The sequence below is a fragment of the Lissotriton helveticus genome, chromosome 10 (genome assembly GCF_964261635.1).
Source record: "Lissotriton helveticus chromosome 10, aLisHel1.1, whole genome shotgun sequence".
Lineage (NCBI taxonomy): Eukaryota > Metazoa > Chordata > Amphibia > Caudata > Salamandridae > Lissotriton > Lissotriton helveticus.
Window position 1 is genome coordinate 1,052,028,110 of NC_136071.1, and position 17,867 is coordinate 1,052,045,976.

General features: G+C 39.3%; 1 protein-coding gene across 3 annotated transcripts in view; it reads right to left on the reverse strand.

Annotated features, from left to right (window-relative positions):
* Positions 1-288: 288 nt before the first annotated feature.
* The window catches only part of ETV1 (ETS variant transcription factor 1), a 129,965-nt gene continuing 112,386 nt past the window's right edge, over positions 289-17,867 (reverse strand). For 2 of the 3 annotated variants that reach the window (XM_078663760.1, XM_078663761.1), the window contains 3 exons: positions 15,781-15,950; positions 5,327-5,428; positions 3,427-3,785 (listed from right to left, as the gene is read on the reverse strand). In XM_078663760.1, coding sequence (XP_078519886.1) covers positions 3,564-3,785; positions 5,327-5,428; positions 15,781-15,950 — 494 coding nt within the window. In that variant the 3' untranslated portion in view covers positions 3,427-3,563. Of the gene's footprint in view, positions 3,786-5,326; positions 5,429-15,780; positions 15,951-17,867 lie in introns of all 3 variants that reach the window. The other variant, XM_078663759.1, reaches the window with a different exon arrangement.

Sequence of the window (17,867 nt, forward strand, 5' to 3'; positions counted from 1 at the left end):
TGTACACTGCATATTCCTACACTGATTATAATTTTAATATGTGATTTTGTTTGGAATCTGCTCGTCCATTTCAAAACTCAGCCACCATCTGAATGACAATGAACAGCACTAGGACAGTAGTTGTTTGCGCTCAATAAAATCAATTCATTAAAACTTCGGTGGGGTGAAATTAATATTTCCTACTACCCAGTTTCATCATATAAATTATATATGCATCTGGAACAGTCTGGGAATTCTGAAAGAAATTCTTCCACATTAAAGAAACCTCCCCAAATAATGCATTGGTCACATTGTTGCAGAAATCAGCTGCCAGATTTATTGAACTATCATAAAAAACACAAAACAAACCAAAAACAAATTAATAGAACTTTAAATAAACGTTTAGGTACATCCTTACTCCTTCCCTCTTACAGACAGAACAATAAAATTACCTTTGTTTTTTTCTGGGAGAATTTACACAGAGGTTTTTTCAAGGCAGTCACCAGCATACAAAGTAAAAATGTGTTTTCAGAAATTGCTCATCCCCGGATGCTGCACTCTTCCTTGTGATGGCCACAGTTCGCCTGCACTGCCTTTAGGAAAGTATGTGATCGATGCTGATGTCCAGAAGGCAAAAGAGATTTCTCTAGAACCTTTTCATACACATCAACTTTCATAGTACTTCCATTTCAGACACTAATGGATCCCCATCCCGACCAAGGCATCCGAGATCATGGGCGTTGGCGAGATTGGTGGTTTAAAGATGACTGATGGCCGGGAACAAGAACATTTTGCCCACACAACTAACTCATAGGTGATGTACGCATATCGCTGCGTAGTGTCTCTAAAGCTGCCAGGCTGTCATTATGTCCAGGCAGTGCCTTTGAAGGAGAGTTCAGTATGCCATCTAAAAGTATTTCCACACTTTGTGGGCTTTTTCAACAGCACTGCACCAGTTCAACATTTTCAGATATTCCATCACTAGAGGGCACAGGTCCATAACATTCAAACATGCCATCTAGGACAGTTCAGGGTTCAGAAAGTAGAGCAGTGTCGGTGACAGCATCTCTTCTCCTAGCGGTTAATATAACCCTTTGAGAGCCCTGAAAAAGAAACCAGCAATCTGTGGTAAAACTCCAAGTATGCATTGCCAAAAATGGATACCTATGGTTGGTTTCAGGAAATCAAGAGCTATGAGAACTGAATACGGGAGAATCTGAACTCTGCTACCAATGCAAACAAATAGGATTGAAACAGGTAATTGACTACGAGTATTCAAAACCATTGCAATTCAAACCACCTTAAAATAGGATTTTAATGCTGCAATGTCCACTATATTTGCGCTCGGTGCAGAAGAAGAAAGGTAGAGCCATGCAAGGGAAGATCTTCTTAGAGCTTATCGGCATCTCATGAGTGCCCTAGTTAGAAAATTGGGAATAACATTGAGTGGTTTTTATATAGTGCTTCACCAATACTAATTATAATTGAGGGTGAACACCGGTGAGTGTGTAGACTTTTAGGAATTGTTTTCCCGATACCCCTGGGAAGACAGGCCCATTGTGTTTTGCCTTTGAGAATTATAATATTGGATAACATCTCTCAGAAGTGCCACTGGGTAACACATATTAACTCTTGCTGGGAATATTATATTTTTTAATAGGAATAATCTAGTTAATAAAGTACATACTGTATGAACCATCGCCCACTCGTAATATAGCGACCATTCTGTTGGCTGCTTGACTTTCAAAGTCTGAAACAGAGGGTTCAGTGCTGTTTTTTGCAGAATGGTTGAGTAGAAAATATCCTCGACTGCCAAAAACAAACCAGAGGGAGCCCATTTAAAATTACAGGTTTCATTGTCATTATTAATCTTTTTATTACTATTGTCCTCTTCAATTACATAACAGAACAAGAGTGTTGGATGCTTCTTGGAAGATAGAACTTTTCGCGCTATCTAGTTCAGTTTCTCCTGACCCACTCCCAAAAAATTAGGAGTCAAATCAAAACATGACTGGAGTTGTTATAATTTCAAGTACAGCATTATGTTTTTATGCCCTGGTGAGTTATGTTACCCCTGCTTTCGGGATTCCCCATACCCGCCCCCACCCCCCTTGACGCTAACAAAAAAAATATATATATATACCGTATAAAAAAACTGAAAGCTTTTAAATTGTCTTCCAAATGCATCTGCTCACATTTACAGAGCGTCCAAAATGTGATTGGAAGCTTCAGTGCCAGCACTACAAAGTCATATGACAACGTCATTGTGTCCTTGGACAGTTCCGAAGTAAAGTCTCCATTGCGATGAAAGTTAGAAAAGGTTCTGCTGAGCTTCCTTTCGCAAGCTGAAGCTTCTAATTTGTTTGTCGATGCATGTAAAAGCTGCTTGCAGTACAGCTGTGGCGTAATCTATCTTCTAAGCAACAACTGGACCAAGTCAGCTATTTTTGTCCCAGAACTGCTACCTGTAGTTACAGCATTCCTTGAAAGGGATGTGGTAAATAACAGCATCAGAGGGGAAAATACGGAAAAGACAGCAGCAGAAGCATTAGCAATATCTACTATTTAAATATGTTATCAACATAACACAGCAGTAAAAGATTTAAATGCATATTAACTGGTACCATGTCTAAAAATTACTAAAGTACCTATTTAGTGTATTGGATACTTTCAATACGCAACGAGTGCTTGCTGTGTCTAAAACAGTATAGTACAGTTAATTCCTATTGATCAAATGACTTATTTATGATGTAAAGGAAATGGCAGAACACAAAATGTTTTTCCTCGATCATGAGACTAAATCCAATCTTCAAAATTAGCAAGTGAGCCTGAAGACATGCCATTATTTCTCCAAAAATGGAAGCTAAAAGGTCTATAAAACAGTCCCAGTAGTTTGTGGACAGCACAGCGGCACCAGGTTCAACATATTGTGTTGCAAGCCCAGCGACTTGCTTGTGCTCAGAATTATGTGTATGTATGTGCCGTAGAAGCGATAACATTGCTGTCTCCGAGATCCATGAGGGAAATGTAACAAAATGGAAAAATAAATAGAAATATTTAAATATCAGTTTATAATATAGTCAAAAAGAAAAGGCAAGGGTACAAATATGTTAAAGCTCCTACATTAAATAATCAAGAGAGATTTTTTTGGTTTGTGTCAATGGAAAGTTTCGGCTGCTGTTGGCTGATGGCAAATGTTTTCGTCCGTCTATGAAAAGCTGCCAGTATATTTATGCAGTAGGAATTAACTGTACTACGAACATCCAGAAAAAAAATGCACATTTTATCTTATGCGGATATAAAACAAAACAGACATAATATAGCATTTTTGTACTTAAAACCTGTGTTCCTTTCCCAAGCTTAAGTATATAGTAAACCCCCTTTTCTTCCTGTTACATAAAATAAAAGATTTATTTCAACCCTCCCCCCCTCAAATAAAGTGCGCTGTCCATGGCAGACCATAGGAGTTATGCAACAGGAAAAGCCTCTCTGTGCACAGTTGAAAAATGCAAGCAATCCTTGTAGTCCTCGGGGGTCTTGCAAAAGAGGCAATTCACAGACGCTTCTCTCGCCTGTCCCTGCCGTTAGTACACATAGCCTTCATTGTATGGGTGTGGGTTACAGCAGCCGCCATCTTGCATAAACGCCATGCTCTCGTCAAAGTGAGTCAGTGGTACCGTGTCCTCCTCGTTGACGTGTCGCTCTATATCCGTCTTCAGCATAGGGCGCTGGTTGTCTGGAAAGGCCATGGAGAAGAGCGCTTCCGGGTCACAAACAAATTTATAGACGTATCTCTCTCCGGCGACCTTTGAGAAGGAAGAGAAAGAGTTGAAGGTCTTGCTCATTAACCTACATTAAAGACAGAACTCATGGTTAAATGGCTCGGTCAAATGTATTGTTTCTTGCCATTTCATACCGAAACTAATCCACGGTAATAACCCTAGTTTTTCTCTTGTCACTCTTCATCTGTGAATGTTAAGGAAATCCTAGCAATGGTAGCAGCAGTGGTGTTTGAATGGGAGTGTGTTATTGGCTGTTTGATTAGGTAAAACTGTTCATATTAATATGTACACACACACCCCACACATAGTTCCTTCGTGCTTTGGGATGAATTATTTTTGTACTACATTATAATTACAGTTTGCGTTATCCATTTACATGTAAGATTTAAAAAAAAATTTTTTTTTTACAGAAAATGTTCTTATTTTATTTGTGTTGAATTTATACCGCATTATTTTTAAACCATTTTAATGGTTAAAACATTAAACGGAAATCAGTGGTGTACCAGTTCTCCAATTAACGTTAGCACCAGTTTTTTAAAAATGTTTTCTAAGTATTCTAACCTTCTTTAGTTAATTGAGGAGGAGAGGTACTAAATTTAACAATGTAGTCTATTTTCAACTAGTTAAGCTATATATAGGCTTACTATAAATATTTTTAACAGACAAAAACAAGAGTAATGCTTCTAAAAGTTCAAACAATGGAATATTTAGGGACTTCCATATCAAAACATCCATAGGTTAAAAATGGCATTAAATATGGTTTACATGTTTCCTCTGGTGCACTCAACAGTATGTAAACATTACTTCATATCCCCTATGACTGACTTGTGCTTCAGTGTCATTTGGTTTACACAGGGTGAGCCTCAGCTTTTGTAGCATACTGCCAGAAGGGAAACATCATTTTGATGTGTGAGCCACTGTGCATCTGCTCTAGCACTCAAGAAAACATGCCCTCCTGTTACTATTTTCTCCTATGTGTAGCAAGCCTACAACTACCGTACAAAATCAACTACAATTTTAGGAGAACAACAATACAGCAACAAAACCATTGGTACAAGTGCAACCAAATCACTAAAAACACAACTCTAAAACAAAACTTACTTATCCAATTGCCAACAATTCCACAGTCATAACGTACCTCCCACTGTACAATGGGCTATAGGAAAAGCTAGGAACATCAAGAACATCACCCTCTGACATGGCAAACGTGTCAATATTTAGTTTAGGAACTGCATTCCCCCGCAAGCATTGCCAAAGCCAATAGGTCTCTCCCGTATAATTCAGAGGCTTTTTGCAATGTTTTTTGTCATTTATATGACGTTATCTTGTTCAATACAACAAGCGTGCATGGGTAGAAGGTCACCAGAATATGGATTCCCTGCTCTGACTGTGGTGACACTGAAATATGCGTTCAAGCATCAAGATATCAGTGTCGCTGTGATGTGACAAGAGCAAAGTAACAAGGCAAAAATGTAATCTTTGGCACATGACCGCTCTTCAAGCACCACTCACACAAATTAGCATGCAGAGTTCCACTGAATGTTAATGCTGCCTTGGCTTCTCACCTTTTGCATGATTCCCTTCTCGTAATAGTAGCGGAGGGAACGACTCAGTTTATCATAGTTCATGGCGGGTCTGTTCTTCTGAATCCCCCACCGCCGTGCCACCTAATGGAGAAAAAGTGAACAAAAATAGCAATCAAACTTTTATTAATAAAAAAATACAACGAGAAATAACATGTTGATGTAAAAAACCTCTGAATATTTTTTTTTCTGGAGACTACATTGCCTGCAACGCAACCCTAAAATACATTGTAAGAGAAATCACTCAAATGTATTATAGCCTTTTTAATTGGCAAGCACAAGTTGCGATTAACTAGATCAAAAACAGTTAAACACAAGCAGAGAACAGAAAATGGCACCTGTGTTAATAAAGTCCTACTAGTACAATACAAATGGATCACTAGACAGAAGTGCTTACATTTATCTTTTACCTACTATACCTTCCAGTTGCCCAAAGAGAAAGGTATGTATTACAGGACAGATCCCCAAATGAGTCGTTTTGTTTTGTGCACCTTGTGGTACATTGATGCCACCTCATTTTACTGTCACACTAGGTTTTAGCCTTTAGAATAAAACGTTGAAATGTAATACCTGAAAGCCTCCAATCCCTGTATAAAAAAAGCCAGTCTATATTTTCCTTATTAGAGTGAAGTTTTGATGCCTCTAGTCACCTAGCAACAATGATGCAGCTGCTCAACTGTAATAACTTAATACACGTGATTTGTGAAATCATTATACCTACTGCCAGAGGCAGCAGTCAAAGTAAAAAACACGTCACAGAGAATAATTACAGATGCGGTTTGAACAATTAGAACTGGCTATACATTTGGGTGATCTGTTTTTCTAAAATCAACAGTGATCAGCAGAAAGGAGGGAGATAGTTATGCCAACATGTTTTCCAAGCTACTGGTCATAATAGGATAGAAAGACTAGCTCTGCATGCTTCACATTCTGACCAACAGCATTTTTTTAAATCTGACTTTTGATAAACTGATTCCATGTATTGTTTCTAATACATTACTACCTGCCTTTTAGTGTGTTTCATTTTGAACAAAAGATTCTGCTTTCAATCTTCATTTTTACAACGATACGACCGCCTTTCTATGAAAGATAAAGGCCTCAACAACTGAATTGGTATATGTGCATGGTGATGGTATGTTCATATATTATAAGAAATAAAATACCCTACAACGCATAATAAATGTAAAAAAGCACTGCAAGTACCCACTATGATTAATTAGCTTACAAAGGAGCTAAGCATTCAACCTATTTCCTCTGTATGGCCATAAAATTCCTCAGTGACTTGCAGTATTCTTATCATATGTGGCAGGGTAATTTAATCCAAATATTATGGGATCTCGAGCTGCTGTTGACTGCTGATGATTAACAGCATAGTGGGGGCAATCTAAAATGCTATTACTAACAACCGAGCCTTATAGTTTAAAGAGTGGGACAATTATGAAAACAATTGAGAGCCATATTGACCTTAAAAAAAATGTCACACACATACTCCCTCAATTTAACATGTACATTATTAATAGATTTGCATCTTTTATACCATTTAAAGCTTTTCAGAAGTACTGAATGCGTAATCATTTACGCCTTCATAAAGGTATATAGTGTACATTCCCGCATGTGTAAATGCTAAGCAACGGTGCTTGCGCACAAACTCTTTATTTTTATTTTTACCCAAGGGGACATTTGTTTTCTCTTGGACAGGCCCCCTCTCTGTATCTATAAACTTTGAAGGTATGTTCCCTTCGATGGGTATCCCTTTGAAGGGTCTAACATATTGACCAGGACCAGGATAAGATGGTGCCATGAAATAGACTGAGAGCATACTGAAGCTTGTGAATCTGTGGATGTTGAATATATTCCAACTTCCCATGCTGGAACGCCCATGAGAGCAGATTTCTGTGTTATTACACTATTCCTGTGTGGTTTTATGTGTGATGGAATCCATTTAAGAGGGTAAATTCAGGTTATGTGAACACAAAACAGTTATCTGCACTCCTGAACCGTGTCACTTGCGCACCTAAAGAGTAAAGCTGGCATGGCTTTGTAAACTGAGCCAGAGTGGCCAAGTGGGACAGGAATCAGCAACAAGTAAGTACACATTCAACTATTGGGTGCCGGAGAGAAATGAGGTGCCATAGCAAAACCACTGTCTGCACCAAAGTTGATGCCAAATCTACAAGGATTAGTAGCAGTAAAGTTATAAAAATAAAACTGAAAATCAACTCTGGTTTAGGAGCATCTGTTTACGTGAATGACATCTGTAGGTTCTTAAAGTATGTAACTGGAAAGATTTGTTGAAGCAGTTCTGAATTAGCAAAACATTAGTAGTATTTCACATGAACACCGTGACGTGTGGTTCAGCAGGCTGCAGTATGGAATGTCGGCTAACGTGGGCTGCACAGCGAACAAGACCACATTCTGAAGAAACGCACGGCTCGATAAAACTTTTAAACATTCTTTCCTTTAGGATTCATTGTATAGTAAGGCATGCCAGCTCCAGCCAGCAGGTGGCATCCTTCCATCTTCTATGAATGATGGGTCAGGCCATACTTACATACATAAATGTCCAATTTGGCCCCAAAAGATGGAAAACATTTTGTTAGCTCAGAATGAAAGACAATACAGTATTATTTTGTTTTACTTGCTGTATAGATGCATTTGAGTGAATGATGAAATACATGAAACAACTCACTCCGTTTTGTAATTCACAAGCAATTTCCTCGGCCTACATCACTCTTGTTTTAAGCTAACTTTAAAAAATCCCTCTCATTTCCTGTTCACATTGAGGAAAATAACGCAATTTCTCCTTCTCCGCCGACGTGGAACACGATTTAATGAAATGGCGTTCAAACTATATATAGTAAGCCAATCAAAAATGGAGCAGCTAACAATCTATACATTTATGTGCATATATACAGATTTTTGAAGATAGGCGTCAACACAGTGTGTGTTTTTCTGCTCGTGGCCGGCAAGGCAGGAGCAGACTTATGCACCTTTTAAGAGTGGATAACATTGGACAGTGGACTGGAGGGGTGCATGGATGTGAATGCTGAAAGACTTTTCCATTCGTTTCATTCTTCTGGGATGCAAAGTTGCCCATTACTCTGTTGGCTTTTTGGAGGCATCTTTGCATTAATATGGCTCAGATGTAACCACATGGATTGCAGCCATGTTGCATGCATCATGGGACCAGGGATATTGTCTTGTGTTTTTGTGGAATAGACTACATTTTAAATATGTGGTAGGAATTTCCAGCTAAAATGGCAATCATTTAGTCAGCTATATCCCTAATAGCAAACAACTGTCCTACACAATCAATAATTTTTTCAGACCAAGTCAATACACTGCAGGGATCATTCAAATTGAGATAGTCATTGGTCAGGTAATTTCAGACCAAGTAAACACGATACCCCTGGCTGCAGTAACTTCTGGTACTGTATCACCTCACCATTCCAAGTTCCCTACTTTGGATCAGGAGATAAAAAAGTAATAATGCACGCTTACCACTGTTCTGAGCATCAGACTTCGCAAAAATAACAAAAAGACCATTTTAATAAGTACAGATAACCACTTTCTAAATTCAGACTGACTGTCTCATTTGGCGTTTGGGGAAAGGGGTACTCCATCACAAATGTGGTTGATGTCCCATCCGACATACTACAAGTGCCTTAGAGCCCATAATATGGTAGAACGGATTTCTGTGACATTTTGATGTGAGTATACCATCCGCGTAACTCTGATTACGGTCCTGTGTAGCCAAAAACTTACTCCGATTGTTCAAAGACAGACCTGTTTCTCAATGATTGAAGAAATCTCTTATTGTTTGCCAATTACCCTAATGCATTGTGAATTATGATTGACACAGAGTCTAGTCTGTAATAACTTTCAAAGTGCTGTGTATTGTTTTTACACAGTCCAACATTGCACCCCTTATCTAGCCTAAGTTATTTTCCAACCAGCAATGCAAAGAATGCGTCTCTCTGGTGAATATTCCACGGAGGAAACTGGGAAGGTATATGGCTTGTGCCTTTGTTTGCTGAGTTTATATAGCACATGGGAATAACTTCAGAGACATAATTCTTACTCCTTTATTTTACAAAAGCACGGATGTACTTTCTATTTTAGTTTCGGCTTAAAAAAAATAATAACCTATGTCTTAAGGGCATTCATTTTCTTAGGTTTGTCAGTGAAGCTTTATTTTTCCTATATTCATTTGAGTTGTCAAGTATTGGTATAGCTGGGAGTACCACTGGTGAAGAATTAAATGTAAATATGTATTTTTGATAGAATGACGTGTCATAAAGTGTACTATACATTTTAGGTTTTCTGCCTCCGAAGACATGAAAGACTAAGTTGTTTTGTTTTAAAACACTTTTAAATAAAGGAGCCAGTAGGGCGGCGATAGCTAGTCCCACCTTTGTGCTTACAAATTGCCTTGCCGTCCTCTTCTTCCTCTTTATTCAGTCATTTCCTTATTTGTTTCCATGTAAGGAAGTGTCAAAGTAAAATATTTGTACCTACGACAGTCAGCCTTTGTGAGAATTCCATTCATTTTGAACAGCTACCACAACAACATCCCATATTTCTCACGAATATCACAACCGCAAAAAAATCCGCTACCACGAATGGATTTTAATCATTTCAAAATTCCAACCATATGATTACATTTCGAAGAGTCCCTCAATTAGGACACTGAAATTACACCAGCGGATGATTTTTGTGAAGTGCAGGGTCCTCTTTATATTCTGAATGAGAGTAACTGTAGCCTCACTCTTCCAAGGTATGGCCAAATACCTCCCAAACAACAATTACAAGAGGGACACGGCTGTACCACAAATCAGATTGCGCAACCCACGCTTGTGACCAATCAGTGCTTACTTTGATTGGGTGGTTTCCGGTGCTCAGCACTGGCACTTAGTTTTCAACACAGAGCTTTTCATGAGCACCAGTTAAGGACACATTCATTTATGGTAGGCAAGGGGAGATTAAGTAATTTGCCCAGAATCAGAGGATGTAAAACGAATGCCGAGATTCAAACTTGGTTCAGAAGTCGGCAGCTCTGGCCATTATGCCACATCCCCTCCCTACTTTCATGGTTAGTAGTCGGTTCTATTTTAGCCGGCGCTAACAGGAGAAATGGGCTGGAGCAAGCTGCCTCCTGACGACAGCCTCGGCACTTATTATTTTACAATTTAACCAATGTGGCCAATGGTCAGCTTGTTAAACATAAGCAGCGTACAAACGTGGTGGCAGGCCTCAACACCCAAGTTTTTATACGGCCTAGCAAATAGGAAGGAGAGAGATGCAGCACGGCAGCTCAGAGCTAGCAGGAGCGTCCCTATTTGGTCACACCCTCACGAGGGCTCATGGAATACCCCAATTCTGAAACACCCAGTGTTACCAAACCTTTAAAAGGCAATACTGTGATCCATTGGATTACTCTCCCCACGTGAAATGAGGAAAACCGAAGACTCTTGGCCCTGTTGACTATTGAGGTGACTATCACATGGGGGTATGGGCAGTGAACTTAATTGATATCTGCTATTGTGCAGAAGTTTATGCAAATGGGTATGATCTGATTAGTTACATTGATGCCTGCATGCAGATGTTTCAGATGTATAGTGCAGTGATTTTTTTGCACGCCAGCTTCAGACCCTGCGTTCAGGTAGGCGTAATTAAGGTGCTTTGGGGTAAAACCCAGTCCCCTACCTGAGTTTGAAAATGAGAAACTTTTAGGCGTTTCTCCCCCTTCTTAACAGTCCATGTTAGATATCAAGTCCTGCTACAATTCAGAAGATTAACATACAACAGCGACCTGAAACAGCCTTAATGATATCTCAATGGAGGGCCTAAGCTTTGTACAGCTCGCCAAACATGCCAACGCATTCTGTGTAATAGTTGTATTTCTCTCTTACAAGTAGTGGCTTTAGCACGATGCATTCATCACAATACAACCTCAATATTTTCTATTTATTTTCTCAGGAAGTTTAAAAACAGAAACTTTCAGAGGCAGCTGGAAAATGAAGTACATCTTTCTCACTTATTTATGAAATTGCGGGAAATGTTGTCTCATATATATCTATATCAATGGATTTATTTTATCATTGGTAGCAAAGAAAATGAGGTTTAAGGCTAAAAGCTGTGAAATATTGCCGGTGAATCAATTTAATTGGGTACATTTACCATATGTTTACAATATATTAAAGGAACTCTGTTTATCCAAGTGATGCAAGCATTGGAGATTGGCCCAGGCCCAAATCTAAGTCTCCTAATGGTGCACTGTCATTTATTATGTAAAGTAACTCCTAGTCATGTGCACACATTTATTTCGATGAAAGAGATAAGTCTGATGGCTCAAACAAGGATTTGTTTTATTAGATTAAAATGGTGCACACTTTGATGACCACTATCTGTTTCCCTCATAATTAGCACAAATAAAAGGATTTCAGGATTATATTTTAATTTAGTAGTCAGCAACGGAATACTAATTAACTACCTCTATTATGTCCCTTACTTCTGAAGTAAGGTGCTCATGGAGACATTTTTAACACTAGCCAAAGAATGAAAGGTTTGTTAGAGGAATATAGTTCATTATTAGCTAGTCTGTAACAGCAGGTCTTGACGGCAGCAGGCTAGCAAAAGAATACCGCTTCTGTCAGGAAGCATACTCAAATAAATAATGCAGCAACTGATATCTTAAAGCTTCATTTTGAGCTACGGGGTAATACAGATTTGAGAGCAAATAAGGTTTTATTAAAGAATCTGCATTACAAATAGGTTGCAAATTGTTATAGACCAGGAGTACTGCCAACCCCCAGCACCTCAAAACAATTTTCGCCAGATAATACCTGCCACATTTTATACAGGTAAAATTAGCAAGATTTGTTTTTAGGTTGGTACAGGGGAAAACATGCAGTATTATCAGCAAGCTATTTCCCCATGTGGATCAGGAGAGCATGAAATAATGAGTTAAACAGAGTTATCACTTCCCAATGTGGTATTCCCTTTTTGCATTTCAATTTGTGCTAATTCTGTATGAAAATGACCTGAATATTTCTATTTTAGATACTTTGGGCTAATTCACAAAGGCATGTAAGAACACGTTTAGGAGTACTGAAGGCGTACCACTGTATGTACTCCAAACTGCCTCTGTGATAAGGCACTTGGCCTTGGATAACAATCCATGGAAATCCTCCCATTTCATAGATATTTGCATAAGGGAGGGGTCACATTTCCAGTTATTAATCCTACCTTCAGGACCTCGACATCATGAGCATACTCTGAACCATTAGGAAATGTAATGGAAATTCCAGATGTGAAACTTCAACAATAGGCTAAACCCTTCCTTTTGCAAACCCAGTTACCTGAAATCAAGCAGTGCAGGTGTTTTAAAGAAAAGGCCTACAACCTTTACACTGACAACAATGACATAAATGGTCACTTGTACTGCCACAGCTTGGCCCACTTCACTAAAATTCAACATGCAAACTCTCTGGGCTAATTCATGAGACCCTACCACTATTTTACGCTGTCTGCGTTCTGCACAACTAGTGCTACTGAGTAGAAAGCAGTGAACTAAACAATGCAGTGTCTAAAACCGCACTGAACTCCGACCCTCTGTTTTGCTGCTGTGTCTTTAATGCCAACACCACTATAACTGGTTGGGACATCCTACAGCAGGAAACAGCGTCTAACAGTGAAAAGCCGCCTCGTCCAATGGAGCGCTGGTAGGTGCCGGAGAGGACAGGTGGCTGGAAGGATGGAAGTGTAGACGGGTGGCTGGGCATGATGTGGGGCAAGCACTGCAGTAAAATGCTGGGAGGCACACCGGCTAGGCCGGGCCAGAATGAACTTTAGGCACACTCGGCTAGGCGGACAAGAATTAAAATGTCGGTGAGTGGGGGACCTGTAGCAAGAGCGGGTGAACAGTCGTCAAGCAGCTTCAGTCTCTCCTGTTGCGCTTATGCCATTACTTATCTATGTTTTAAGTATGAATATCTACTCACAATACATAGGTACAGTGCTTTTTAAGAAAAATTGCATTGTGTTAAATCCTGTGTGGCACACAGCATGATGTTTGTAACCTATCCACAAGTATGACTGAAGTGAACCTGAATACTGAAAACACGTGCAAGCTACAGTCGTGCATAGGCATTAATAAAGCATGTCACGATACACAACTTTCATGCCTACCTGAGTGAATGTGTCTCAGCGCACACAAAGTTGCAATAAAATGTGCATTTTCAGTTAGTAAATTTGGGCGTTGATTTCTATTTACATCTTTTTTACACCAACCTGCACAAACGAAATCCACTCCAGAAAATATCAGCAAGTTTGTATGGTCAGTATAGAAAAATATTGGGAGGTAAAATGTGCAAACGAGCTCAGTCCAGGTGGAAACCTCCTCTTTCCCGCGATATTCGCTTGTGCAGTGCAATCTCACCAACTATTGGTCCACACTTGCAACAGGAATGTAAAAATGGGTACAGTATCTGAGCAACGGAAGTTCTCGATTACAATGTGGCTGGTTTCATGGAAGCGGCCACTCCCCCACTTTCTGCTGAACTGTGGATTACATTCTTGTCAACAAAGGCTTTGTCTCAAGTCCACCGCGTTCAGCAGCGTGAAAGGGCCGCTTTTGTGTGTTGTTTGATAAAGGAGGTGCATTGCTATGCCTTCCTGTTCATGCTAGCAACAAGCTCGGTGGCAAATAGGAAGCATCTAGGAGGCGTTTTGAAAATTCAAAACAGAACCACGTTGAATTCTGCCACAGTTGTCAGAGAGAAATCATACACTAAATATCACAATGTACATTACAACATATATACTAGTTATAATATCAAATAGGGTATTCAGTCTCGTCTCTTTACCATGCGCTAGTCAAAGAATGCTGCATACAGGATAGAAAATCTGATTGGCCCACGATGACAATAAGTGTCCTCTTCAACAAGGTTGCAAAGCAGTGTAGTGTACATGTGTTCGAAGCTGTTGCAAAGTCCAAAGGGTGTTGTTGATCTACAAATTTCCATGGATTCACAAAGATACCCAGGACTGTGCAATAAAGCAGAACAAATCAATCATCCTTCCAGATTTAACACTGAGGGTCAAGCACAGGGAAACTCATTTACAGCACTAGTAGGCTACGTGCTCTTTAAATGTAAAGCTGGTGGAGGATGTAGGTGGGTGTAAGTGATAATACAAATCGAATTACCAGCAAGCATATTTAAACCACAAATGTAAAGTTGGACACAAACTCTCTTTTTGCAGAGTTGGACATTGCGAGCTGGGCTGAAACTAACTGATTTCAAATTACATTGTCTGGAGGGATTTGCAAGGTCAGAAAAAGGAAAAAGTGGTTTTAGCACTAAGAAGAAAAAAAAGATCCTGCAAACTGAAGTGATAAGTGTATCACAAATGGCCATTTGCACAGTGAACATTCTTATTCACATGGTAAATATTTGTGTGTGTACAGGTACGCCGTACCCGTCACTCCTGAAAAGGTGAGGTGTCTGATGATGTCACTCCCATTTTGCCCAGATTCCCCTGTATTTTTATCATAGAAATCAAGTACGGAAATTGAGTGTTAAATTCCAACTGGAATGTTCGGGACTATTCTTAATGTAATTACTTTGCTACCCAAATGGGCTACAGCCAGGGTGACTGGAATTATGTGACAGGGGAGCACGAAATTATGTTGCAGGGTCGACTAAATTATACAACAATAAAAGATAAATGATGTGGCAAAATGTGGCACTTCTTTATACTATTACTCCATTATTGTGGAATTTTACACATGTTATACTAGGTGGGCAAAGATTTCACCTCCATAAAGAAAAAAAGCAACAGAACGATGACAAATAAACCTGCATCACCACAATTTTTGTAACTTTTGAGCGTTTGAGCGTTTGAGCTAGAAACAATATTTGTGGGTTAAAATCTGCAGATTATGCAGCAGATGCAGGATTATGTGGTGAATCCCTAACTATGCAAAAAAAGCTGCAGTGGAATTCCAGTGGCCATGGTCACAGCCTTCCCCCACACTGACTCCACCTCTCCAGTAGAAAACCAATGTTTCACTCCAAAACGTTAAACCCTAATCTCATGGCTGTGATCAAACAGCCACACTTACCTGCTTTGAGCAGCAGTAAATCCTGTATAGCGGTTATCCGAAGATACAGCAGTGGCCATTTGCATAAACAGATGGGTTTTTAGGGCAGCAGTGTGAGGTGCAGGTCAGCAACACATTTTATTGATGAGCCCCATTATGATGGGTCGTCAATATATTAGGGTGTTGCACATTTGACTATATTGTTGGGGGCTTCGACTTTCATGCGCAACTGAAGTAGTGGACAATTACCATGAATACAAGAATATTCATCTTGCTGCTGCAAATGTGATCTCCTGCTTGTGTATTTCAATTCACCTTATGCAAGACTCACCTCTTCTGGCTCAATGAGTTTGAACTCCATTCCACGGCCTGTCCAAGCGATGAAGTGTGCATTCGAAGGGTCGTCAAGAAGCGCCACCAAAAACTGCCAGAGCTGAAGTGATCCCCTCCTTTGATATGTGGGTCCTTCCCGGTACATTCCAGGTTCCTGTTTTATGTCCCCTGTGTAACAAAAAATGTAAATATTCAGACTTGCTTCCCATAATATGCACAACATTGAAAAGAGTGTCCCACTTGGTACATAACTATGGTTTTAAGATACCATGCATATTTATGCACCCCTTGAGAGAGTAGTGCTCCCCAAATGAAAGAAGGCATATGATTGTCATAAAGAAAGTGAGTTTTTGCATTCGAAATGACCCTGAGTTTCACCAGTGCATCACATTACTTCAAAAACATTAACTGGATCTGCAGAAAAACTGCCTGTTATTTTCAATTGTTCTACAGTAACTACATTTTGCTTCATCTCCCTTTTCGTCTTTCCTCATTTCTTCACGTGAAGCACTTTACTCATTGTTCACAGAGTGATGATTATATCATTATATGTTTCTATTTTATTGATTCATCTTATGTTAAATAGGTTTTGCTATATCAATGTATTGCTGTTTTCCCCCTTTTGTTTTTCTTTAATAAAATCAAACTTAAAAAATAGTGAATACAAGTAACAGATTGTGTCTGATCACAAGGCACACTACCACGTGGCGCCTTTAAAGCTCCATAAATACTTGTTTTTCAACTTTAGGCAACACGCCTCAGAGAGGAGCTGTCAAGTACCAGCTGATTGGATCATGCAATATTACAGCAGGCCCAAGCCAGGAATAACATGTTTTCAAGTATACTAGTCTACTCAAGCAGCATGGAAAACACAACATACCTGCACCATTAGTTTACAACTGGTTCGATTGTAAGTTCAATTTATGTGCAGTCTCCTAACATGTAGGGCCTGATGCACTATGGCCATCTACACACCGGCTGGATTGCCAATGGGAATGCAAGTTGGGAATATTAAGAAGGCAGGTCACAATTTGAAACAGTGTGTGAATGACTGTCATTACCAAAGAAGGAGGCCTGAAATGGACAGCAGACCTCCATCCCAACAGATGCTGCTTCAAAATAATTATTTCCTAAAGTTAAAGCATCCCACAACTTGTTCAGTAGATAGCAAAAATACTATTCTGTGAGTCACAGTGATTGTGACTAGAAAATGGCTGTGTCCACGAGGCCCTTAATTCTTTTTTCTCCAGAGACTTAATTTTTATTTAATTAAATGCTGTAAAACACAAAAATCTTTTAAGAACAAGACATCTCCTTGATTATCTTGCTGCTGCTTCATCCTCTGAAAGAGCAAAACACATGTGTTTTCACCTTATCCTTTGAATAGTAACTATATTTGACACTGGTCACACCTCTTCAAAGATGCAAATTCTAGAACAGCAAACAGTGAAATTACACTATTTGTCCATTAAATATGCAACCTGATAAGCGTACTCTAGGAAAACTGCAACTGTGGCGCAGATGTGCTTTTTGTGCCTTCAGCGCACAGCTCTCAATGCATGTTCAAAGAGGCAACCCATAAATGCATAGAAGGTTGGCCATTCCCTAATTTCAGTCTTGGGCGAATATTGCCAAGTACGGCCCATTCACTAATTGGAAAATGGAACAAATGCTGGTTTAACTGGTTGTCGATAGAAAGTTAAATGCACTACATATGCAGCACATAGCCAATCGTCCTTTTGGCAAAATCGATTAGAACCTAAAGAGAGCAGCATGTCGCACACCATACAGAAGAATAGAGTAAAATATAAAATGTTAAGGGTGCAATGACAAAAAGTGTTAAAATACAATTTCAGTCTAGTAAGGGCAGTGCACCCAAGTACACCTCTCGATAGTTAGGACTGCAAATTGGTCGAGTTTTCAGAATATCTACGTGGTTTTGTACAAAGATTATAAATATATATATATGCCTTTATCGAATGACTATTCCTTTTTCGTAGTCTGGAAGCTTGACCAATTTTAGGTCTCGAGGTCTATTGTCGACCATGAAAGTTGCAAGCTTGGATTTAGTGAGACACCAAAATT